The following is a 27,338-nucleotide window of genomic DNA, read 5'->3' as shown; positions in this document are numbered from 1 at the left end:
ATCGGGCCAAAAATGATGTACAGCACAATATTTCAAAACCTTATGGATGGATTCAGGCAAAAGTTGTTGGATGAGTTGGGTAGGTAACGAGAACAAGCCGATTGGATTTTGGTTAAGGTCTGGTTGTAGATCTGGCCTGTCAGTGGGATACAAAATGCAAACTTTTCAGCATGGCAGAGGTATGCGCTTTTCCGGGTGCTGTGCTAGTTTTCAATGTTGTCAAGTTCAATCTTCTTTGTCTAATTTTATGTGGTAGTTCTCTGACCATTGGATTGAGTTTGCCGGCTCTCGCTTGTACTTTTTTCCATTAGCCTTTTATCCTTCTTCATATGAGGACTCCAAAAATTCCCCAAAAACATCTTATATTGGACAAGGCTTCACAAGGAACCCTCACTTTGTGATCACTCCGCATACAGGCACATCTGAAGTCCGACGTAGTGATGTCTTTGTCTTTGCCTCCTTTTTGAAAAATGCCTTGTAGCTTCTAAAGAAAGGCTTTCCCATCTGGTTAGATGATGTTGAATCACAACTATAAGTTGGGGATACAGCTTTCAATTTACTTGCTTTGGCATGATTGTGCAATAGTCTATTATCACATGAATCTGGCACGTTCTGATTGCAGGATAAATTGGCAGCCTTATGAGTAGACTTTTTCTAGTCTATGCTATAGTTTCCACTATTGTTTACACTGATGCAGGACTATAGTTTACAGGCACCTGGTGTCCGAGCAGTCTGTGGGATGAGGCTTGACGATTTGTCGTGCCATTAAACTGTCACGGACGAGACGTGGATATATGTTGCAAGTTTCTTTTGTGACTTGACTTATGAGTTTGTTTTGCACACATGTTGTTTGCTGATCTTTGGGACACACTGCTTTCTTCAGGAGGGATGGTGATTATGTCCTATGGCATTACATAAACTCAAGGATGGGTGGCCACAAATTAAGCCTAAAGGGTGCGATCCCTTTAGCCCTAAAGGTTGTGAGCCATGAACCTGTTGTATCCTGGTGCTTTAGTTTCACAAATCTGGTGGATTACCACAGTTACCAAATGGGGAGATATGGATAACTCATTGCTGTGTAGCGATAGGCCTTGTCAAGCCTGGATGAGGTGAAACCACAATGAAAAGTTGAACAATTTCTTGGAATATAACTACACAGCAATTTCAGTTTACAGCCACACCTGCTGAAAGTACAGATTTTTAAAGGGTTTTGACACTCTTTTGATTGGGATTATAAACATTAATTTCAACATAAGTATTTAAAGCCTCATGTTAATGATGCCAGGTCAAATTACAGCTTGAGTTAAATAAAGTATATTTCCGAGGAAGAAATCCACCAGCCATTCTCACACAACTAACGAACAAATATCACGGAGGTTGGTTGCTTGGTTCACACGACTGACCTGATTTTTACAGGTGATGCAATTTTTACCTCCGCCACCAAAGGTTATGTTTTCACCCTTATTTGCTTGTCCATATATTTGGCTGTAAGCAGGATATCTCAAAAAGTTATGAACGGATTTGGACGAAACTTGGTGGACAGGTTGGCTGTGCGACGAGGACGAATTGATTGGATTTTCCTGAAGATCTTGATTCGGATCCAGATATGAGAATTTTTTTAATATCTTTATAATGAAACGGAAGACCAAGAAGAAACCCGAAGAAGTAAAGAGCAAATATGGAGTCATCAGGAAGAACCTGGATAGGATTCGGATTTCAGTCGCTACTCCACTCCCCTCAAACCCATCCAGGGGTAGCCAAGTGAGTCTTACAGAAAAATTTCTGCAAGAATTCACTTCTCCTTAAAGAGGGAGATAACGAAAGAGAGAAAGGGAGAGTAAGATGCATGAAAAATAAGAAAAAGCAAGAATTAGAATGAAAAGGAGAACTGTGGAAAAAGAATGAATGAAGAGAATTGTGAAAAAATTCAAAAGAAGTATGAAAGGAACGAAGAAAATAGATGTCAGGAAGAACCCAAATAGATAGATTTCAGCAATTAGTCCCCAGGCTCAGACACAACAACATGTACAAGTGATTCTTCACCACTGAGAGATGGGGCTGAAAGCTACACAGTAAACCCTCAAATATTGTGGGCTCTAATATCGTGGGTTTCGACCAATCGCGGGCAACCTATAATGTTCCATCATCGTGGGATTTCATTTTGACCGTTCATGGTTTTTGAGCTGAGGTGAGTCATTGTTTGCATCCCATGCATGTACGATTATCTTCCATGACGAGCCTTGTGGATTTTCTCATGCACCGTTTTTAATGAGCCCAAATGTGAAGCAATGGACAAAGTTAGTTGTACCAAAAGGCAAAGAAACGTTATGACGTTGGGCGAAAAGATGGAGTTGTAAGATCAGTTGACTCGATGTGAAAGTGCGGCATCTGTGGGCTGCCATTACGGGATCAATGAATCGACTGTATGGCGTATCCTTGAAAATGAGTCAAATATCCGTTCAAGTGTTGCCACCAGCACTCCGCAAAAGATGGGAAAAGCGCTTAATGTTGGGATCGAGGACCAAACAGAAAAAAGTCATTTCGAGTGGACCGGTGATATTGGAGAAATCATGTGGATTTAGCAACCTTTCCACGAGGCAGCCGAAGGCTCCATTTAAACTACGGCTACACACAAGTTACATGCCAGCTTGTTTGACCAATTCAAAATAAGATTCGGCATCCATCATACAAAACTATTCAGGGAATCAGCAATGGCAGATCATGATGATGTGAAAAACTACCCACCACAGCTCATGGAACTAATCGAGGCGAAGGGATTTATGCCCGAGCATGTTTTTAATGCCAACGAGATGGGATTATTCTGGAAGAGGATGCTATCTCGTACCTTCCTCTCCAAGCAGGAAAGATCTGCTCTGGGGGTTCAAGGTAAGGTGTTTTTAGAATCTTCTTATCTTTGTGGCAATGCTCCAGGCACTTATATCTTAATGCTCATGCTGCTCTTCCGATCGCTAAATCCCACTCCCCGCTCCCACTTCCCACCTTCCCTGCTCCCCACTCCAACAGCATCATCATCATCATCCTGAGCAAAGTCTTGTGTTTTCTATTTATGGCAAAGTACAATACGAGTACATAATGTTTTTATTTTCAACCACGTTACTGTTTTGTAAAAAATATTTAAAATGTAAAACTTTTGTGTTTTCGTTTATTTTATAAGTATTTATTTTATTTGTATGTTTATTTCAATATTAATATGCTTTATATAATTATTTTACATGTTTATTTAAATTGTGATGTGTTTAATTTCTGGCTGCCACCCACCTTCCTCTATATTTTCTCGAAGCCCAGGAACCGAACCCCCATTTTCCCATTGCCCCTTAGTTTCCATGATCACGGTTACAAGTAACTATCACAGCATTTTCTAGGAAGCTAACCCCTGTGATATTTCAGGGTTAACTGCATAATCCCAATATTACAAAAAGTTGTGGATGGATTCAGACAAAATTCGGTGGATGAGTTGGGTAGGTGACAGGAACAAGCCAATTGGATTTTGGTTCAGGTCTGGATCCAGATCCGGCCTATCAGTGGGATACAAAATGTAAAATGTTCAGCCTTGCTGAGGTATGCACTCCACTGAGTTCAGTTCTCGTTGTTTATGTTGCTGGAAGGATAGCCTAGTGTGCTCACTCACCTTTGAGCAGTCTATCGTGGGTTTGACTCAGCCCAGTTATCAACTGTCATCCTGGTGTTTTACATTCAGGTGATACATCAACATGTGCACTGGGTAAGGCAGGTCAGGTATGGGAGCATGCGCCAGAGCAGCACATCGCTGCATCCACTTTCTGTCGGTACTCCATGGGCTTCCGTCTGGCCATCACCCAGGCAAATGCCTGGCCGATCCCCATCTCCTTGAGATGCTGATCAACCTGCTGTAACCACGAGATACATGATCAGCCCATTGACTTCCTCCACTCACGAGGCTCCCTCACTGAGAGTATCTGGTGAGCAGGATCAGCGTCAGGAAAAAAGAGCCACATGTCCATACAGCAGCAGCTGATGCGAACGGACTATGCAGGTAACAAATCTCATTTGAGTCTCTCTCAGCAACCGCTCGTTCGACACAAAGTCCGACCAGCGATAGCTAAGGATTCTCCGAAGAGACCTGGTACCAAAGGAATTAAGTCTCCGTCTCAGATCCCTGGTCAGAGTCGAAGTCTCACATCCTTAGAGCAAGACTGGAAGCACCAAGAACCTGAGGATTTGGACTTTCATCCTGCTGCAAAGGTACCGACAGAGCCACACTCCATGATCCAATGAATCCTTGACTCCCCAGGCCCGACCCTGACGTCTATTGACCTCTGGCTCACAGCCGGCAGACACATGAATATCACTGCCAAGAGAAGTGAATCTCTTCATGACCTGAACATCCTCACCACAAACAGGTACAGACAAGATAGCAGCATCCAAGATGTCTTTTAAAGCATGGATCTTAGTTTTGACCAAGGAAACCCGTAATCCCAGCAGCTCCGACTCCTCATTTAGCACATTGAGGGCCCCCAAGAGGATGTCCAGAGTCTCTGCAAAGATGACTGCATCATCTGCAAAATCAATGTCAGACATCTTCACATTCCTAAACAATGCACCGCAGCTTGATGTCTCGAACATCCTTCCTGGAAACCAATCTACACAAGTGCTGAAAACTGTGGGGGCCAGTACACACCCCTGAAGAACTCCAGTAACAACTGGAAATATGTGGGAAATGGTACCACCACATCTCGCAGCACTGTCAGTACCAGAGTATAGTTCAGACATGAGATTTATCAGTTTTGGAGGCACCCCACGAAGACCAAGAATCCTCCAGAGGGCATCCCAATTCACTGAATTGAATGCTTTGTAGAGATCAACATAGGCTGCCAGCAGCGACTTCCAAAGCTCTTGTTTGCGTTCGGTGAGGACGTGAAGGGCAAGGATATGGTCAATCGTTGACCTCTTTCTTGTAAAGCCTGACTGCTCTGGGTGCTGTTGCTCAAGCAGATGGTGGCGAACCCTATCAAGTATTATCTGAGCAAAGACCTTGCCCGGCACCGAGAGCAGCGTCACCCCTTGGTAGTTCTTGCAGTCCTGGCGATCACCCTTCCCTTTCCAGAGAAGCACAACAAGGCCCTTCTTCGAGTCAGTTTGGATGATGCCTGTGTTCCAGGCAGAGCACAAAACTGCATGCAACGACACAAGTGCAGCAATTCCACCAGCCTTGAGAAGTTCAGCATGGATGCCACAGATCCCAGGAGCCTTATTCCATTTCAATCGGTTCACCGCGATCTGTGTTTCCACAAACAAAGGTGGATCACACTTGATTGGAGGGTCAGCAATATGGATAGTAACACCCCTGACATCCACCAAAACAGCTGGTGGATCAACCTTGTACAGCCACTCAAAGTGAGCAGCCCAGTGGGCCCTCACCTTGGACCCCTCTGTCAAGAGCCCACCACCCTCTGGTCGAACTGCAGTGTACTGTGGGACGGGCTTGGAGGAACACAATGCATGAATTTTTTTTTTTTTTTTGTATACCTTGGTCGAGGCTCGTATGAGAGCTAACACACAACTCACATTAAGGAGGCATGAGACAAGAGGGGCGGGAGTGGAAGGGACAAAACAGTGGGGAACAGCCCAGTGGGGAATTCCCCTGTAAGCGGGACGAGAATCACTTGACTGCAGGTGATGCTCTACCCCTTCACAGATTCCTTGCACAAAGGCCTCCTTGTCCACCCTCAGCGCACATACAGTTTTACACCTCAACTCCTTGAACAGCTCAGCTCTGCCATTCAGCCTGGCCCTGTGACTCTAGTCAATGGTATCCAGTGTCCCTTGAGAGAAAAATTCTTCTTCGCCCTCCCGTCAGTTCCAAGACATCCATCGGCAACATCAAGGATGGTGGTCTTGATGGCACGCCACAACTCTTCTGGAGTTTTATCTCCCCAAATCCCCATTCAGCCTGTTAACAAATTCCTCAGCTGCCCTCTCATCCTTGAGCTTGCCAACATCCAGCCTAGGCTGAGATGGCCCCATTCTCCCCGATTTAAGCTGCAATTTCAGAGTTGCTACCACAAGCCTGTGGTCGGTATTGAGGAACTCAGCATTCCATTAAACCCTGCAGTTCTAGGTCATCCTCCAGTGACCATCAATGAGCACATGGTCAATCTCCTTTGCCACACCACTGGCGTTGGAATACCAAGTCCAGCGAATAACCTGTATGCACTGAAACCATGAACCAGCCACCCTATGTCCATGACTTCTTGCAGAGTGAAGGAACTTAGTGCAATTCCGGTTCACAGTTCCAGACCTACAGGGACCAACTCATGTCTCATAACCATCCCTATGAGCTCCAGTCGATGCAATGAAATCCCTCAAGATGAGAAGAGTATCTCCCCTGGGGCACTGATCAACCACAGACTCGAGCGTGGCAGAGAATGCGTCCTTCACGGTGAGATCACTCACCTCAGTCGGAGCAAATACAGAGACCAGGGAAACGACACCCAAGGAGGTGACGAATCCTTCGTCTCATAATACGCTCGTTGGCCGGTGTTACCTCAATTATCGTTGCAGTCAGCTCATTCGACACAACTACAGCAACTCCTTTGGGCAAGGTAACCCTCAGAGTGATCAGACCAATAGTGGGTGTAACTACCCACCTTGATCTCGCTACTATCCGGTCTCTGAATATCAGAGAATGCTGCAATACTGATGTTCAAATGCTTGAGCTCAGATGATAACAGACAGGTGATCATCCTCACTTAAGGATAGGACATTCCAGGCACCCACCCCAAGGGACCGCCTCAGGCTAACCCAAAGAGACCGCTGTCTGGTGGATGACACCTCAGCACCACTCCGACACACACAACTGCAATCTGACACACAACCGTAAATTTACCCATGGTTTTCCTTATGGCATCAAAGAGTCAGGGTCCCGAAGGCTTTGCCCGTATCCCGTCATCCGGTGAGCTCCTTTGTGAAGAGCTGCTGCACAGAAGGTACTCCCACAGAGTGGACTTTCCATTTTCTTTGCCTTTTTCTTGTCTTTTGCGAAGGGTTTTATGGTGGATGGAGTGCAAATCTTTCCACCAACATCCTCATAAAAAGTAACCCAACTGCAGGAGGATGTCTACAGACAGTTGGGCACTAGATATGGATGGCCATTGGCTCACAAGGAGCTCCTCCGTCCTTTGACAGGTTTTGTTTTTGATCCTGCTGGGTGTCCATATCCATACACCCTCCTCACCAGGAAACCTGGTGGGGGAGATGGTTTAGTCGCCGACAACCCGACCATGGAACAGGTTAGCACAGGTTTACATGGTACCTGTAGCAAGTCACATAACTAATCTGGCCTGACCTGACTAACCTCCAGTGCCGTGTCACCTGGACATTGAACTGGGTGACCCGTCTGTCAGCATTAGTTTGTGGATGTTGAAAATCTCACGAATTGTAGGTGAGCTATTGCTGGCCCTCTGACCAAAATCTGAATTCCTACTCTAACCTACAACAGATACTGTATCTGCAGCACTGCCATGCCCTTGCAAAAACGGATGCTAATCTGCAGCCATTTATTGTAAACAAACTACAAAGACATTTTTGTTCATTCATTTATTCATTCATCTGAGGTTTCAAGGGGAGCAAATACATATACCGCATCCAGGACAAAGACATTAGTAGATATCAATGTACTTTTCATGAATTATGAGGACTTTAATATACAAAGAAGAAACACATGGAATTTAAACCTTGATCTGTGCATCGTGAACCAGGGGTTCAGATGGTAACGCTAACAGGCCAAACCATGTGTTGTTTTACCTTTTTCTCCGGAACCACGCACTCTTCACCCATCAATATTTACCCATTCCCACCATGCATTTCTGCCCTTTCACTTTTTGCATTTCACCGAGATAATTGTGGTGCAACAAAGACATGACGACCAAAATGCCCTTTGCCGATGCTTGCCTTTTATTGTATATGGCAGTGCACTATAATATTTGAGTCTCTTAGCAGCCCAAATACTCAATTTTCTCCACTCAATTTGACCGTAAATCAGGAAAATATAAAGTAATTACTTGTAAGGCTGTGAATGATCAGAACCAAGGCTTCCTCGTGGACGATGAACAAAGCAATAGGCACGAGAAGCCTTTGTGATGACACAATGGGAGATTGATGGAGGTGCATTGGCTGAGAAAGGGCAAACAACAGTCCTGGATAATTGGACACACCTGGAAAGCGTGCAAGGGGATTTTAGAAATCCATGTTTCCCAACAGCCCACACTTGCGATGGACCTCAAACTGGGTTTGAACAATGAGAAACAATGTTTGGTTCTTCTCGTCGCCTGGAGTCACCAAGACGCGTCAAAAGGTCGTTTAAAGGCCGTTTAGCTCTGACAAAAATCGCTGCTCGTGCAGAGGCTCGGGGAATGGGATCGTGGCCTGTTCGTGAAAACTGGATGGGGAGAGAAATCCGTGCCAGAAGTGATCATCACGATTTTGTTTGATATAATCGACTTGTTAAATTGCCTCTCTTTTTTTTTTTTTAGCAGACTTCCAAACAATTATTTGGAAAAATGCACACGTCAGATCGCAAGAAGGATAAATCCCACAAACAGGAGCAATTTCCATGCAAATTAGACAGCACCTATCGTGACATGAATAAAACAAGGTCGCAAGTGACATTGCGATGCTTTGGAGTTGTTCGATGAAAGAAAGTTTGCAGGCGCATGAAAACCACGATTTCTTTTCCCATTATTGATTTTGTCAATCGAAGCTCTGTGGGTTTCTTGAGGATATTGTTGTTGTTCTTATTGTTATTATGATAATAATTATTATTATTATTTTTATCCCGTCCTCCACGCAGTGGAAAATTCTTGTGTGTGTCTGTCCGGGCTGTAATGTTTTTTTTTTTGTTTTTTTTTTTGTTTTTTTTTACCATTTGAGCTTTTGTCATCAAATTTTCCACCAAGTTTTATTATAAGAATATGAAGAAGACAAATAAACAATTTAGTCAAAAGGTCAAAGGTCAGCATCACGTAAAATCGTCAATTTTCATCCAATTGACTTGAAATTTTAAGAATTTGCATATTGGGTCACTGAATTGGTTCATCAATCAAAAGCTAGAAGCAATTTTTTTGTTTTTTTTTAAATTAAGAGATCAAGGTCGCCTAAAATCGTTAATTCTACTTGGCTCGGATTACAATCCTGGACCAGCTGCCCCTCCACCACATAGGCTGAAGGTCTAGGAATTTGTAATTTAATCAGGGTGCCAGGGATAACTCGCCCATTCCTCGCGAAGGACGCCATGGGATCTTGAACGTCCACCAGCCAATGCGCTAGTACAAATGGCACACCCAGGTTAACATACATCCGATGGATGGGCGCACACATTGATGCCTCTCCCTACATGTGAAACATCAGGATGACAGTTTATAACTGGGTCAGGATTCTAACTGAGGTAACACAGCTCAGATGTGAGTGCGCATACCTTGAGGCTATCCCACCATCAATATACTTCAATGTGAGTTTGTCGTGTGCAGGACATCAAGGTGGAACACGAGTTCTTGCCATGTTCGGCTCAGCATGTTTGCATCCACCAGTGCGCATGCAGCTGTGATCCGAGAACGAAATCCACAGGAAAAAATCAAGGGGAGGTATATCTGGTGATCATGAGGGCCAGGCAGTGGTCCATCTTGGCCAATCTAGTGACCTGGAAATTTTTCATTGAGGATGACTCGAACGACTAAAGCCAAATGAGGGGTAGCGCCGTCCTGTTGAAAAATCATACCAGGTTGCAGGTCTTCAATCTGTGGGAAGGAGAATACTTCTAACATGTTCATGTCAATTGCTGAGGTCACTGTATCTTCCACCAAGAAGAACGGACCCACCAAGCGGTCATGCAGAACGCCACACCAACCATTGACCTTTGGACTATCGCATATGTGTTCAATGAGCATGTGGGGGTTTTCAGAGCCTGAGATCCTCACATTGTGCCGGTTGACCTCCGATACATGACAGTAAACCTTTTCTGCGAACATGACCTTTTTCAGGTAATTTTCATCATTCTCTATGCAACTGAGCATCTCCAAGGTAAACACCTTGCGTTTGGGTCTGTCATTTGGTTTGAGTTCCTGCAGAATTTGCATGTTATAGGCATAAAGCTTCAGTCTTTTCTGCAAAATACTGTGTACAGTGGTGGTTGGTAGTCCCATTTCTCTGGATACGCGTCAAATTGATTTTCTTGGACTATGTTGAAATAATTCACGCACTCGTTCAACGTCTGCTGCACTTGTGCTTGGCCGACCAGTGCTTTTCTGTTTCTGACAATTTCTAGTCTTCTTAAACATCTTGTACCACTCTCTGATACTCAGCCGTGATGGAGGATTCCTTCCATACCTTGTACGGAAATTACGCTAAACTTGCTTGTCGGATTTCGACTCGATGAACCTTCAACACACTGATATTTCTCCTGTAGAGTCGCCATTTTCATTTACATTACACCACCAGACCTGAAAATTAAAAAAAAAAAAACTTTTGAGTTTCTGTGCCATATAAACCAAAGGGTATTGTATCATTTGTGGTCCTAAATATTTTAACAACCAAAGTTGTCCTGGTCTTTTTGGAACACCCTGCACAGTATAGTACAAGGGGGATATATAGTACATGGCGAGGATGAGGGCCAGGTATGAACAACTTAGCGAAGAAGCAGAATGTTTGGAGGAGGAGTTGAAGAAGTATGGAGAGGCGGTTAGGGGATTTGCAGAAGTTTGGTGTGGGAGGATATCAGGAAAGAGGGTATCGTCCAGTGATAGAAACCAGATGTGGTGGATGAAGGAGATAGCGAAGGCAGTTGGTGAAAAGCAGGAGGTTTGGAAGAGGATAGAAAAGATCAACGATAGAGGGAGTCAACCAGATGCAGGGTTGATGCACCTGTATGGGCAGAAGAAGAAGGCAGCAAAGAGAACTGTGGATAAGGTGAGGAATGATGTGGAGGAGGAGGTATACAACAATTTTGGAATAGGATGGCAGGAAGAGGGTGGTTTATAAATTGGCTCATGACAGGGATGAGGTTAGTAAGGACATGAAGGGTGGGGGGGTGATAAAAGATGGGGGCAGGAGCCTAGCGGCATGGGGGGGGGCAGTATTGAAAGTGTGGAAAGGATATTTCGGGGAGCTGTTGAACTGGGGTGGAAACAATGGTGAGCTGGAGCTACCATGTTATGTAGAGAGGAAAGAGGAGTTGGTGCAGATCATGGAGGAGGAGGTGCAGACGGCATTGAGGAGGATGAAAAAGGGAAGAGCTCCAGGCATTGATAAAGTGTGTACAGAGATGATAATTGCAGTGGGAGAAGTTGGAGTCAGTTGGACAAAGAGGCTGTTGAATAGTTCTGGAGGAGTGGGGGACAGGGTTAATTATGCCAATATGGAAGAAGAAGGGTGATGTTCAAGATATGGGGAAGTGGAGGAGCATTATGCTCCTTCATCACATCATGAAGGTGCTGGAGACAGTAATTCTGTACAGGAAGATAAGGAAGAGTGTCGAGATGGAAATCAGAGAAGAGCATCAGGGGTTTAGAGAGAGGAGTGGGGTGAAGGATGGGATGTTCACACTGAGACAGCTGGTGGAGAAGAGGTTGAAGGTGTCAGATGAAATGTCATTGGGATTTGTGAACCTGGATAAGGCCTGCGACACTATCCCGAGAGAAATTATGATGGCGACACTGAGATAGATGGGAGTGCCAGAAGTAGAAGTTAGGTTGGTGGAAGGGATGCACAAGGGAATGAAGGGAAGAGTTTTGGTTGGTCCTGGGATGTTTGAGGAATTCAGCATAAACTCTCCAACCTCTCTCCCTCCTCCAAATCATGGTGGCATCTAATCAAATCTGTTTCTGGTGTATGTTCCAGTGTTTCTGCTGTAACCAAATCCTCCATCCCATCCCTTACCTCAAATGGCCGCACTGCTGATACCACACATCAAAAGGCCGAATGCCTAAACTCAGTGTTTGCATCTAAATCTTGTGTCCAAAACCCATCGCTTTCTGTACCCACCTTACCCAGTCGCACCCAACTGTCCCTGGACTCTGTGTCCTTTTCTCCTGACAAGGTGGAGAGCTTGCTGTCAAACCTCGACTCAGATTCTGCAACCAGTCCAGACGGCATCACCCCATGTGTCCTAAAAACCTGCTCTTCTGCTCTTACTCACCCTCTCTCTGTTCTATTCACCCTCTCATTTGCTCAAGGTCATCTGCCATCTGCTTGGAAATCAGCAAACATTCCCACCCTGCATAAAAAAGGTGTAAGAACAGATCCCTGCAACGACAGACCAATTAGCCTTCTCCAAATCAGCAGCAAGGTTATGGAATCCATCATCGCTTCAGACATTAAATCCTTCCTCTTCTCCAATGGCCTGATTTCCGATCATCAATTTGGTTTCAGACCAGGTCACGCTTGTCTGGATATTCTGCTTCTGCTCTCCCAACAATGGATGGAGGTCCTCATTGTTGGACATGAAATCAGAACCGTATCCCGAGACATATCGTGTGCTTTTGACACAGTCTGGCACCCTGCCCTGCTCACCAAACTCTCTTCCTATGGTATCCAAGGCCATCTCCCTCATGGCTCGCAGACTTCCTCTCCTGTCGCAGTCAACGTGTGGCCCGAAATGGAGTTCTTTCATCCCCCCTTCCTGTCCAGGCTGGAGTTCCTCAAGGTAGCGTTCTGAGCCCTGTTCTTTCCTGGTTTTCATCAATAAGCTCTCCGACTCTCTGGAAAATCCTCTTTATCTCTTTGCTGATGACTCCACCCTCTGCTGTACCATCTGTCATCCCTCAGACCAGCAAGCAGCAGCTTCTTCGCTCACTGCACATCTGGGTAAAATCACAAACTGGTCCAACACGTGGAACATGTTTTTCAATCCGGACAAATCTCACACTCTTACTATGTTTCTTCGAAAGGACTGTTTGGAAAACCCCCCATCCACTTTCCCAGCAATCCTTTGGAACAAGTCCTTTCTTTCAAGCTTCTGGGTCTCACTATCTGCCATGATCTTTCCTGGGAAAGCCACATTTTCAACCTCGCTTTCAAAGCCAGTTGCCGACTGGGAATCCTCCGTCGTGCAAAGTCTTCCTCGGCCCACCTGAGCTTCTGACCACATACAACGCTTTCGTTCGCAGCCTGATGGAGTACTGCTCTCCCCTCTGGCTGGTGCTCCAGTCTCCCATCTTTTTCAGCTTCACCCTGTGGAAACCAAGACATTTCGGATCATTGGCATCTCCCGCGATGAGGGTGAGTCTTTGGGCCTCTCACTTTCTCATCACAGGCAGGTTGGTGGTCTTTCTCTCTTCTACCGTCTCCTTTCCTGTCTCGCCCCCCCCTCCTTGCTCTGTCTGCGATTTGTCCCCACCATATCTCCGCAGGGCGCTCATGGTCCGCCAACAACCCCCTTCTGGTAAAACTACCAAAATCACGAATCACTGCTCACCTTTACTCTTTTATTCCTCTTTTTTTCCCAACTTTGGAATAAACTCCCTTACTCTGTTCAATCCCATTCTTCCCCCCAGGCCTTCAAAACAGCTATTTACCACCAACTCTTATCGTCCCCCATTCAAATCCTCGATCTTTTTGACCCCCATTAATCTACCCCAAACCCACCTCCTTCAAATTCCCTGCTTTCCTTCCTGAAAGTCCCTGTAATGTCCATCTTGTATACCCCGTGTTCCCTGCTCCCATCCCTCTCCCTTCCAAAGATCTCCGAATGTCTCTGTTCCCCACTGTTTTCTCCTTCCCACTCCCCCCTCTCTTGTCTCAGCCCCCCCTTGTTGTGGGTTGTATGTTAGCTCTTATATGAGCCTTGACAAGGTATACAAAAAGGTATACAAAAAAACTAAAAACATCAGTTTGAGGCAGAGAAATGCTCTCAGCCCACTCATGTTCATCATGATAGAGTCGGCAAGCAGGAAGATGAGCTTGAGGGGTATTCTGGGGAGGATGTTGTTTGAGGTCGATCTGGCGGGTGTGGTGGAGAGTGGTAGAGAGATGCAGGAGGTACTGGGCGAGTGGAAGGAGGCAGTTGAGAAACATGGGCTGAAGATGAGTATGGAAAAGACTGAGGTGATGTGGGTGAGGCAGCAGAGAAAAGAAATTAATATCAGGTTGGAGGGGAAGGAGATCAGGTGGGAAAATAGGATTCAGTATCTGGTGGGGGGACAGTGACTGGGGATGGGAAGTAGGAGGTAAAGCTGCGTCGGAGGATTCATGTGGGTGCGAATGTGTGATGGAGGGTGTTGGGATTAATGGCAGACAGAAAGATATCAAGGACACTGAAAGGAAAGGTTCTGATGTTGTGTGTTACATCAGCCTTCCTTTATAGTCTGGAAATGGTGACACTGACAGAGAGACAACAACAGAGGCTGCAGATTTGTGAGAACAACTGGGTCAGGAGGATTGTTAGAGGGAAGAGTTTGGATAGAATGAGGATGGATGAACTGAGGGAGAAGATTGGTGTGTAGATAAGCTTGCAGGAGAGATTAGGGAAATGCTGGCTGAGGTGGGCTGGAAAGTTGGTGCAGATGGGGAAGAGAGAATGGCAAAGAGAGTGGATAGGTTGAGGGAGCAAGTTAGGAGGAAAAGAGGAAGACCACAGTTGAGATGGAAGGATTGTGTGAGGAGGGATATCAATCAGTAAGGTTGGGGTGGTTGGAGAGTGGAGAGAGTTGGCTGAGGACAGAGAGAAGTGGAGGAGTATGGTCAAGGCAGGGCAGAAGCTTGGTGCCATTGGACTTCAACACTTATAAAGGGATAGGAAGAGGAGGAGAGAGAGCAAAATCTCAAAAAGTTGTGGATGGATTCAGGAACTTGGTGGATGAGTTGGTTTGGGGACAAGAACAAGCCGATTAAATTTTGGTTCGGGTCCGGATCCAGATCCGGCCCATCAGTGAGATACAAAAGGTAAACTTTTCAGCCTGGTAGAGGTATGTGCTCGACCGAGTGCCATTCTACTTCACATTGTGCCATGCTTATGTATGCTGTGAATATGCAAAATTGGAACTAGCATTATCAGCATTTCTGTCTCATATCATCATCTATAAATATTGAATACTTGCAAATACAACCTGTTGCTTCGCTGATGGGAATGTTATTGGGGGAGGGGTGAGTAAGAAGGAGGGGTGGGACAGAGGAGGGAGATATGAGGGAGGGTAGGGTGAGGGGAAAGAGAGGAGGGAGACATAGAAGAAATGGGGAAGCAAGGCTCAAGGGGGGAGGAAGGAGGGGTGAGGAATGAGGAGCGAGGATGGGTGGGGGGGGAGGGAAGGCAGCATGAGGAGAGGACAAGGGAAGGCAGCATGAGGGGAGGGTCCGTTCTTACATAACCACCATTTCCATACCTCAGGAGATGACCACTGTCCAGATACATGCAGAGATAACCACCATCCGGATACATGCGGAATTAACCACCATCCAGGCATAACCAATGTCCAGATATGTCAAGAGAAGGCAGCATGGGTGGAGAGCAAGAGAATGCAGCATGAGGGGAGGGCCCATCCGGAAATAACCACCGTCTAAATACATATGGAGATAACCACCATCTGGACATAACCACCCATCCAGATACATTCAGAGACAGAGAGATACAGAGAGACAGAGAGAGAGAGAGAGAGAGAGAGAGAGAGAGAGAGAGAGAGAGAGAGAGAGAGAGAGAGAGAGAGAGAGAGAGATGGGAGGGGGAGGGAGAGAGGGAGAGGTGAGGGGAGGAGAAGGTGGTGGGATTCGAGTGGATGTGATGTTCAGTTTAACAGTACACACAATGATTAATCGCTCTGCCTGTGAAACACTGGGATGACAGTTTATAGCTGGGTCGGGATTCAAACCCAGGCTAAACAGCTTCGACCGAGTGTGCGGATCTCTCAGCTATCCTGCCATGATGTTTACGAAATATTTCATTTTTAGGTCATCTCCACCGAGATGACCTAATAAAGACGGACCAAATGTCCGTCCGTCCGTACGTCTGGACCAAATGTCCGTCCGTCTGTCCGTCCGTACGTCCGTCAACAATTTTTCTTTCCGATCTTGATGAAACTTAGTATGTGGGTAGAGGTCGATGAGTGTTGCAAAACGATATAACTTTTGTCCGGGTTCAAGGTCAGAGATGAGGTCACGAGGTCACGTCATTTATATAAATCGCCATTTTCAAAACCTATCTAGTCTGCCATTCTACAAGATATTCGGTAACTGTTTATTGATTATGATAGTAAAAAATATTATCTTGTATCTAACTGGACAGATTTTTGGATTTCCTTCCCGTTTGATCGTCACATGATCTGGAAGATGACCAAAAACGCCGATGTGATTCGCAAAGAAGGAAGGAAGGAGAAATGAAATATAAATATAAAACACATTTTAGCCTTTTATATTTATACATTTTCCGCCGAAGGTGCAAAAATTTCAAAACCCGAAATGTAAACTTCGGCATTTATTTTCAAAATATAATTTCGTGCGCGCACGCCAAAATGCCGAGTCATCTTTAACCAAACTGCAGCTGCGCAGTAGAACTGCGCAGTAGTCTTCAGTCATAACTGAACATTGAGAACTTGTATTATAGAGATGACCGTCACCCCCACACGGGGGTAATTTTTTTTTTTTGTATTTAACTGTGCTGAAGTGACCGCAGAGCAACGCGGGGCCATTGCAGGTGAGTGGCCTCTGAACATTGTTCAAGTCAATTGATATTCGGCATTCAGTGATGCTGTGAATATTTTAAATTGCTTGCCAAGTGGCTTAAGCACTCCAACGAAGCTGTTGATAAGAAACGGCTCGTTTGGCATGCGATTAGAAATCAACAAACCATCATATTAAACACGCACCTCCCAGAGACAGCCAAAATATCAAATATGTCTGAATAAGAAAAATGAACACTTTTTTTAGCAGTTGGAACTGCCGCTAAGTTCAATACTGCAGCTTAACTTTTGTAACACAACTTAGTTTAAGCAATTCTTGAGGTTATGGCATGTGTGAAAATGAAATAAAGCGAAGAACGCTGGTCTCTTTGTGCGTTTATAAGCATTGAAATGTAACCAGTGATTCATACATTCTGTACGATGAACAGGCTTTCAATAATGAGTGAGGAAAGTAGAAAAAAAAAACACTTTATTGTTAGGAAATCACTGCGGCCTGTTCCAAGTCATGGCATGGTTGAGCAGGCCAAAAATCATGGCAGCTTTACACCCCAGCAAGGTAACCCAAGATATTCCCTCAGACCCCAGATAGCGAGGTAGCCAAAGATGCACCTCATGAAGGTTATAATTAAATAAGGCCGTGAATTATGTTCAAAAGGGTTTTTCTAATTAACCCAAACACCCAATTTTCACTCCTGCACTTCCTTGGAGTTCTCTTAGTCTGCATGCAGAGTTTCAGGCTGCTAGGTTTCATGGTTTTGGAGCTATGGAGGACACACACACACACACACACACACACACACACACACACACACACACACACACACACACACACACACACACACACACACTTATTCGTGTTGAAACTGCATTATTTATGGGTATTAATCCATCTGGGTTTTTGAATAAAAATGCATTTTGTTTGAAGTGTTTGCTTAATGTTAATGAAACTACGATATCAGAATTTATAATAGGAGGTAAAGCCATGAGATTAACCCGGGGGTATTTCAAGCATTTACCTGGTTACCCTAAAATGTCTGGCTGGAATTCAGATGTGGCTGGAATGGGATATATGATATGATTTTTTTTTGATGTACTTCCTCATAATAGTACGCTTATGTTTCATTTTTCACGTGGAAAGCACAGGAGAAGGGTAAGGCCCATGGCCCTTCAGAACAACCTACTTTAATGATTGAAGGGGATTAGAGTCAATGACAATGAGTAAACTAGCATCACATGTAAAACAGACCAGGTGGTGCAGTTAGATTTTATCTCTACCCAGTGCTGAAGGTCGTTAATAATGAAAAACTGAGCCAGATGGATTTTTACCAACAATCCAGTGGTGACATGGCAGTTCTCCTGGGACTACCTCAATTTTTTGAAGCTTAGAATTAATTGCTCTTTTCAGCTGGATTTGAACCGGCAATCCATAACCTCTCGAAGGCCAATCCACTGGCCAGTGCACAATGGGATACCACTCTAGAAGCGCGGGTTCATTTGATTTTATGATACCCAAACAAGGCTTTCAGCTTCACTGGTGGAGTTTAATGATCCCACATTATCTTTCAAGACAACCTGGCAGACCAACAGCATCATGTGTGTATGAGTTGCCAAAGTTCAATTTTCCTGCGCTAATCTACAATAGGAGCAAACTCCATCGTCGGAAAAGCCACCGACCCAAAAATGATGCAACCAGCAAACTGGTACTTCATTTGGACGAATGCATGAAAGGCTTTGGCTGTGGCTAGACTGTATGCAAGTATAAAACTTAATTAAAAAAAAAATCACAACCTAGAAGCAATATTGGTTACTGTGACATTGTTACAATTCCATTGGCATCAGTTCAACAAGTTTCTGCACAGGGTGCCTGCTGTCATCTTTTGGTGAGTCTATAAATACCTAGGTATACCCGAGTCCCTATCCCAATGGATTTTGAGATTAATTATTAAAACCTGCACATGTCTTGTAAAGACAGTCCACACCGACAAGATGAAAACCATCTTGTTCGGTGCTTTGGCCCAAAGGGTTCAAAAGTGGCTTTAACACTGCAATGCAGTGCAGCATGTTAAAACACGATGGAATTTTATTGTGAAAATGTGTTTGAAGGACTTAAAATAGAGCCCATTTCCGCTATCCCAATGACAAGTGAACAATGAAAAGACCTTTCATGTGCTGGGGGTGCAGGCATGATGACACACAGCATACATTCTTGGGATTAACAACCAGACAATAATCATATAAGTTAACTCCTGTCCCATTTGTATGTACATCCACCTGCTGTCGTTTCCCTTGTCTCAGTGAGCTGTCTCTGTCACAATCTTTCTGTGATATGCTGCCATTAGAGTGCATTCATCATTTTCTTTTGTCTTTGTCCAATGAAAAATGTCAGGGTTTAAATTTCTCTCTTAATGCACCAGAACATCTGGACTCTTTTTCTTCAATAGACATCTTATTTTCCCTGAAGTCGAGCCAAAACAAAAATCAATTCCTACTTTCTTCATCAAACTGGCTGTGAATCCTGTTTCTTTCAATTGGAAAAGCTGGACGACAGAGCTTTGAAGGTCGGTGAAGTGAAAATGGGAGCTGGTAGTATAGCCTAGACTAGAGGTATGCACACTTGTCTTTGAGCTGTTGAGCTGAAATTCAAATATCGTCCTCGCTATAAACTGTCACCCTGGTGTTTTGCAGACAGGACAAGACATCAATGAGTGTGCCGTCCCTCAGATAGACGTTAAGCAGGATGTTCCGTCTGCCGCCTCAACTGCCTGATGACAGGGGTCAGCCATTTTAATACCTGCATGTGCCCCTGGGGTCTTGCAGCCTCAGCTAGCTGTAACTGGAGAAATCAAGATTGCAGACCACCTGGTGGAGGAGTACACCTCAGGTACCACCTTGATGTCGGCTGGAATTCTTGGTCAACTAACCACCCAGGCCAAGGACAAGTTGAGAATAGCACAGTTCATCATTTAATGTTCACACAAGCCGCACTAAAGAAGAAAGATCCCTCAATGTCCTTTGCGTAGAGTATGTGAGTTATCGCTGGCAACCTGGAAGAAATTATCCTACCCAATTCACCTTCTGTCAAGTATCTTGTGTGGGATTGGTAATCCTGCCTTCTTCTTGCGTATGGCAGCTTTGGCTGAACACATCATTTTTTGGGGGGTGGGGCACAGCTGTGCCATTGATGCTGTGCCCCTATACTATCAATCCATCCATTGGGACCATACTCTGTACAGAGTGTTGATGCTGCCCAAGCAGTCTCCGTGGCTATTGGACACAATCCTGGACGGGTCACCATTCTGACACAGGATACCAGCAAGCTGGCACTCATTTTGCCGACCTCAAAAGGATGATAGGCAGAGTCAACCCCACCTGGTGTAAATTCAGCAGCTAACGGGGCTCAAACTCAGGACCCTAAGATCCCAAGACAGCCACCCTTGCCGATAAGCCAACACCAGGCTTGGTAACTCTGTAAAGGATTGATTCTAACCAATAAACATTTTTTGATGAGTCGTGATATGCCCCGGGGAATTACAGAGTATGGGCTTCTCAATCAATGAACTAATTAATCAACTACAGAGTTCACAGAACAACTTACCCCACACAGTCTTGACAAAAATACAGGACGTGGGAAGGGTCTGCAAGTGGCAAATTTGATTGGTCGAGATGATGTAAAATGCCGTAATAATTTGTCCAAGTATGTACTGCTAAACGGGAAGTTTTTGAAAGTGCCAAGAAGGTGATTGTGTTTTACACTGTTCAAGTATATACTGCAATTCAATTGAAATTACATAACGGTTTTGGAGGTTGTGGGGCAAAAAACTTTTTTCAGAAGTTTACCGCCGTTGATGCAGCGTCTTTCACACCACTTTATTTACTACGTTACATCAGTTCTTCCTATTTGTTGTTTGTATTCTTTACGATGCCCCTAAAAACAGTAAGTTTCCTGCTTGGAATGATTTTCAATTTTGTTTGACTGCCAGACAGACAGACTAAAATAACTACCTCACTCCTCTCTACCCATGCGCGATCGGAGCGAGATTCCGTACAATTTACCTTATTCAGGGCCAAAGTACTTCTCAACTGCAGGTTCATGTTCCGATCGATTCATGTTCTACAGTGTTCAAAATATGATGTTCAATTGAAATGAAGTAGTTCCTCGATCAAAAAGTGATGTCTAGACAGAGAGACAATGTGAACCAATTACTTAATCCCACTTTTCCCTTCGCGTGCATGGGGGTAATTAAGGGACGATGGTGCACTACCAAGGGGAGTTGGGACATAATGGTCAACAAGAAAGCACGAGTCGAGAAAACAACTTATTTCAGATACACCCAGGAAGAAAAAAACGAGTTAGGTTGCCCCAGCATTTCCAAAAAGAAGATGTTTACTTAGCATAAGGACTTCAGAAATTGATCAATTTTTTTTTTTTAATCTAAGTCTAACTGAAACGTGTTAATCATCAATAAGGTTACATATGAATCAAATTGGCAGGTCGTGCCAATTCGATTCACATATCGTCAACAAGGTCATGCCCCTCATCCTTGATAGCTGGTAAGTCCACCAAATAATTGTCACTTGTATACTCTGCAGCTGTTTTGCATCTGCGATTCAATCCAAAATAAATTAGCTTCATCAGATAAGCAGCAAATCCAGAGATTACCAACATGGACTGAATAAGTTGTTGCAATATTGTCATCATAAATGGTTTTAACAGTGCCTCATTCCCGCCCCCTACAAAGTTTGGACTCGTGGAAGATCGAAATTACAGGTGGGTGGAGAAGGAGAGGGGAAGCAAATTTAGCCCACAAGAGCATGCGGCACGGACAAGGGCATGCAGACCCAGTGCAAAAACTTACAGAAAAGTACTCCATCAGACACGGCAATATGTTACATCACCACGTTAACAAACTCTTAAACGAGATAATTCCACAACAGGTATAACCTCAGCTTTCGAAGATGGTTTGTCAGAGCAGAGGAGATTACATCTCGTAGTAAAGGAACTCCGAACCAGAGCCGAACAATTATCACAAATCATCGATGAACACCCAATGGTTTCATAAGAATCACAAATCAACAGGCTTATTGTGTTTTTGCCACTTATTGATGGCATCTTTGGGACTACAGCAGATCTGAGACCCTCGCCCCCTCAATCCTCCCACATGAAAAGGAAAAAGTGCCCACAAATGCAAATCTTTCATCAATTAGGCCTCCATAGAAAGGCTCCTAATTATGCTGCATTTCATTGAAAATTTATTTAAAAAATTACTGCATACATAACTGCTCTGTATGAGTAGAAATGTCCTTTTCAAATTGACTATCATTTCCTGATGCGTTTTGGCCTACGTTTGTTTTCTTTGAGTTCTTAAGCCCTGGCAGTGGATTTGAGTGGTGTTTCTCATGATGAGAGTGTGCAGTAGTATAATATAACGGCAAAGAAAGAACAATACAAGTTGTGAGCCACCTTTTCACTCCACGAGGAGTTCGGAGATATCTCAAAATAAATTGGCGTCGTGTTGAGTGAGAACAGTGAAAATGAATTAAAAAATACAACACATCGACCACACTGCTTCACAAAATCATCCGTCACTTATTCACCTTCCATCACACAGCACTTCACTGCCTACAGACAAGCCGCAGGCTGCTGTTGGGTGCATGATAAAGGATTCCGCAGCACATGAAGTATTGCTAGTTTAGTAAGCTGGAGAGTGCTTGAACACCACTTCCACCACTCCCCCCACGCCCCCCTTCAGGAATCGTGATGAAGACTATTGACTCACACGAGTCCGAGGACGAGTCGGACTGTCGGACTACCTCGGGTGCATCCTCCAAGGAGGCCAGGCCTTTGGAGAAGGTCTGCCTCACCCTGTGCCAGGTGTGTAACCTGCAGATGAACTCGAATGTCCAGGCCCAGGTTCACCTCAATGGAAAAGCTCACCGGCGACGCTTACTCCAGCTCGCTCGAAGCCGTCGCACCAACCAAGCTTCCGCAGGTGAAGGTGAATTTCTTCTCGTCCTTCTTTGAGAACTTAGCAGCTTTAGATTTGCAATGCTTCTTTGTTTCTTCGCAACTTAAACTTCTCACCACGCACAGACACGTACATTTCCTTGACGTTTTTTTTGTGGTGTGTTTATACTTCTGAGATTGTGTTGTTAGCATGAGGCATGACGTACAACAGTGAGTATGCGAGGTACAATTGCTTTACCTTACTTTCTTGCACCTTCTCTGCCAATTGGACATTGGTATATGTTTCGTGCATAGGCTAAGAATAGTTTTTTTTTTTTAGTAAGGATGGTTAAAGTGATTTGGGACCATCTTTGTAAAACATAAGCAGAAAAGAAGAGGAGGAGTCAGGTAGAATGAAGAACTGAGTCTTGCTCGTGAAGGCGAGTGTCGACCTGCAGACAGGTACAACAATTGATATTATCAACAGAATGTTGAATGAAGCATGATAACCACTGTGGGAAGCGAGGAGAAACTGACATTTCAGGCGTTAACCCTTCGGCGGAACAAAACAGAGCTCTTTTTCTTCCGATGAAGGGTAAACACCTGAAATGTTAGCTTTTCCTTGATTCCCATGGTGGTTAGCATACCTCGATCACTGTTCTGTTGATTCCATCGATTTTAGAAGTGAGGTAATTTGGTAAAAGGAAGCAAACAGGGTTGGGTATGAGAGATAAAGAAATGAAAGTTGTGGAGTTGGAAAGTGGAGGTAATAGGAATGACATTGTGGGGTGAGTGCATATGAATGCTGGGGAGAGTAGACAGGAGAGGTGAGAAAAACTCCACCATTGTGAGTGCATAATACACATTTAGTAGCTGGCTCAAGAGGGATCACTGCTTTAACATTGTGGGAATTAATCCTGATATAAATGTTATTGAAGCTGAAAAAGAGAACAACTCGTTAGGCCGACATGCTCTTGTCAAGCTCCCAATAATAATCTTTGCATCAAATCATCCTGACGCTCCTCTCATTCTCCTCAAGAGTGCTCACCTGCAGACAGCCTGATGCATCATCTCTTTTCAGTGCCTATTACGTCTTTGGGCAAGGAACCTACAACATATAATGAACCTATAATGTATTTTGGCAATGCACAGCATTGTTACCCACACATGGAATGAGGAAGCAAAGTGAGGGATTCTGTAGTCACTGCAACTTTTCAATTCGTGCAATTCACAAGGTCCCCATGGAGTTCCTCCAGTAGCCATGGAAGCACATCAAGGCCTCTGGTAGTGATGCCAGCTTAGTGGTTTAATTGCACAGAGAGTCGACGCCATCCTGCTGAAAAATGAATCCTGTGATGCAGAAAATCGATGCTTGATTCGAACTAAATTTCAATTTTTACTTTACATTTCCATGCATTAATCGGTAAAATCATTTTCATTTTTCCACCTGAGAGTACTGTGCTAATAAAAATTTATGTCAACGATAAAAACTTGAACCTTGAAGGAAATGCCGCATTTGTCAACCCATTTGCTGATGTGTGAACCGTGGCACGGGCAACTATGGCAGTAATGTTAAGCCCGTTAGTCGGTTGTCGATTAATGCTATACAGGGAACACTCAATCACGAGACCAGATGGTAAGTCTCAGCTCGCTTACACATAACACTGGAGCTTCAGAAAAAAGCACCTACTCAGGTGGCTCAGTTGTGGAACTTCCAAACAAAGCTGTTAGGTTACTGTCAAAACAATAGTCTCCTTGGCTATTAGACACATTCTTTACCCTGTGACTTTGATTGTAATGATACTTCATCTCAATCTCACACCCAGCAGTTAACTTGCTGGGTTATGAACACCAACTATTAGTCACTTAGGCTGTAACGATGGGACGAGCATCGTCACCGCATCGAGGTTTGAGGTCATGAGGTCAGGCAGAAGTTTCTGATGTTTACAGCTTTTCTCGTTTGCTAAATCAATGTGAATGAAACTGGTCAAAAACAACAAAACCAACAATTTCACAACTGAAACAACATATAGCATCCTTTGTAAAACCATGAGTGTTTTTATACTTGATTTCGCAATGATTCTAAAACGAAAACACACTTTTACAAAACACTTTACACAAACCTCGACATTTAGCATAACGTTAATGTGAGAGTTTCTTGTTTTCTCATTGGATCTTTGCAACTGAGATCTTTGCAACTGATCTTTGTACGTTTGCAACTGAGAGCAATCAATTCCAATATTGTACTCATTTATACTTCACATGTGCAAATGCAACTTGTTCAAATTTTCAATCATCAATCATACCTTAATCATGAATAAAAGGGACCGCAGGTGAACTCTCAGTTGTGGGACAGAAATGGAGCAGGTATGACAGGGAAGACAAGCTGGAGCTCGAAGAGGAATAGGAAGAACACATAATCTATCAAATGAGATACAAGCAACCATCGAGTTGACGTCCTGGGTCGGAGTTGAGGAAATATAACCATATGTGCTGCCATTTCTAGAAATCGTCCATCCATCCATGGGGACCATACTCTGTACAGAGCGTCGGTGCTGCCTAAGCAGTCTCCTTGGCTATTGGACACAATCCTGGATGGGTCACCACTTCGACACAGGATACCAACAAGTTGGCGCTCATTTTGCCTACCAAGGAAGGATGACAGGCAGAGTCAACCCCACCCGGTATTAATTCAACAGCCGAGCGGGATTTGAACTCAGGATCCTAAGATCCCAAGCCCACCACCCTAACCATTAAGCCAACACCAGGTATAGAAGTGGTGTAATCTCCCATAATTCCACCATAAGCCCATATACCATCGCACGCCCTGATGTTGATCCTAGATTCAATGTATGAAAGTCTTATACTTCTAGGAGAGAGAGAGAGAGAGAGAGAGAGAGAGAGAGGGAGAGAGAGAGAGAGAGAGAGAGAGAGAGAGAGAGAGAGAGAGAGAGAGAGAGAGAGAGAGAGAGAGAGAGAGAGAGAGAGAGAGAGAGAGAGAGAGAGAGAGAGCGAGCGAGCGATGTAGAGAGAGTGCTTAAAGGACCAAAGCTGACAAACTTTGTCATTGTATGGGACAACGTCAGCTTCCACCACTCTACGCTTGTCCGAGGATGGTGTGAAGCTCATGCACGTTTCTAAATGCTGTTCCTCCCACCCTCCTCTCCATTCCTGAATCTCCTTGAGGAGTTTAGTTTGTTTTCTCCACCTGACACTGGAAAGTGTATGACCACAATGCCCATGAGCAGGTAACATTGTCAGCAGGCCATGGAGGAGGTATGTCAAGACATCACTGCAGAAGCATGCCAGGGGTGGGTCCACCATGCAAGTTGCTTTTGTCCGACATGTGGGGCGAGAGAAAACATTCTCTCTGATGTTGAAGAGAACATGTGGCCTGCCAAAAATCAGAAGCTGGATCTTGAATAACTAAAAATCCCTTTTATATTCAAAACGTTTGTTTTTGTTGTAATTGTCATAATCTATATGATTTTATGTATAAGTTTTCAGTGATGTCTGTGTCATCTGGGGTTGTCTCCTGAAAAAAAACGAGATATACACTTCGAGGTAACGTGTACTCCACTGGTCAAATGTTTTAGAACACCCCCATTTTTCCAGTTTTTACTAAAATTTAAGCAGTTCATGTCCAGTGAATAACCTGAAATGGTACAAAGCTAAGCGTTAAACTGCCAGAGGTTTAAAAAAAATGTTTAGGTTTCCAAAAACTGAAAAATAATGTATATTTTAGAGTTGTTAAAAAAGGCCCTTTTCAGGGAACAAGTAAAGGGTTAGCAACTGCAAATTTTCTGCAGCAATGGAAGTAAATTAAGCCTTGAAAGTTGATGCAAACAATTCCTACAGGTATCCCAACTTTTGTTCATTAGTTACAAACCCTCTGTCTGTATAAAAGAATTGTTGGAACAGACTGTGTTGCTACACCCTCTGAAGCATTATTTGGACAATATTGTATTGCAGGAAGTGTTATATTTCTATCATAATGGAGAGAAAAAGACAATTAACAAAGGAAGACAGACAGACCATTATAACCCTTAAAAGTGTCAGTCTTTCCTTTAGAGAAATTGCAAAGAAAAGCCAGGTGTCAGTGAGTACAGTTTCTTACACCATCAAAAGGCACTTGGAACCTGGAGGAAACTCTGACAGGAAGAGGTCTGCCAGACCCAAAGCGACAACACAATCAGAAAACAAGTTTCTGAGAGTCAACAGCTTGCGTGATAGGCGGATCACAGGACAGCAGCTTCAAACACAGCTTAACACTGGTTGAAGTAAGGAAGTCTCAGTTTCACTGTGAAGAGAAGACTTCGAGCTGAAGGTTTGATAGTTCATGGCAGTAAGAAAGCCATTGCTAAGATGGCAAAATAAGCAAAAGAGGCTTGCCTGGGCCATGAAGCACCACCAGTGGATGACTGAAAGCTGGAACAAGGTCTTATGGACCGATGAATCAAAATTTGAAATCTTTGGTTCATCACGCAGGGTTTTTGTACGTCGTCGAGTAGGCGAAAGGATGGTTTCTCAGTGTGTGACACCAACTGTCAAACATGGAGGAGGAAGCGTGATGATCTGGGGCTCTTTTGCCTGATCCAGAGTTGGCAACTTGCACAGAGTGACTAGCACCTTGAACCAAAAGGGCTACCACAGCATTTTGCAGCGTCATGCAATACCCTCTGGTCTACGCCTAGTTGGTCAGGGGTTCATCCTACAGCAAGATAACGACCCAAAAC

At 44.2% G+C, this 27,338-nt stretch overlaps 1 protein-coding gene across 5 annotated transcripts in view; it reads left to right on the top strand.

The window, feature by feature from the left end:
• The window catches only part of LOC147028068 (zinc finger protein 385D-like), a 465,436-nt gene that overhangs the window by 169,434 nt on the left and 268,664 nt on the right, over positions 1-27,338 (top strand). For all 5 annotated transcript variants that reach the window (XM_085878078.1, XM_085878076.1, XM_085878075.1 and 2 more), the window contains one exon: positions 22,409-22,654. In XM_085878078.1, the coding sequence (XP_085734204.1) occupies positions 22,409-22,654 (246 nt within the window). The remainder of the gene's footprint in view (positions 1-22,408; positions 22,655-27,338) is intronic.

Source organism: Eptatretus burgeri, chromosome 4 (assembly GCF_056783735.1).
Source record: "Eptatretus burgeri isolate ZD-2024b chromosome 4, Ebu_testis_v1, whole genome shotgun sequence".
NCBI classification, from domain to species: domain Eukaryota; kingdom Metazoa; phylum Chordata; class Myxini; order Myxiniformes; family Myxinidae; genus Eptatretus; species Eptatretus burgeri.
This window is presented reverse-complemented; position numbering and strand designations above follow the sequence as displayed.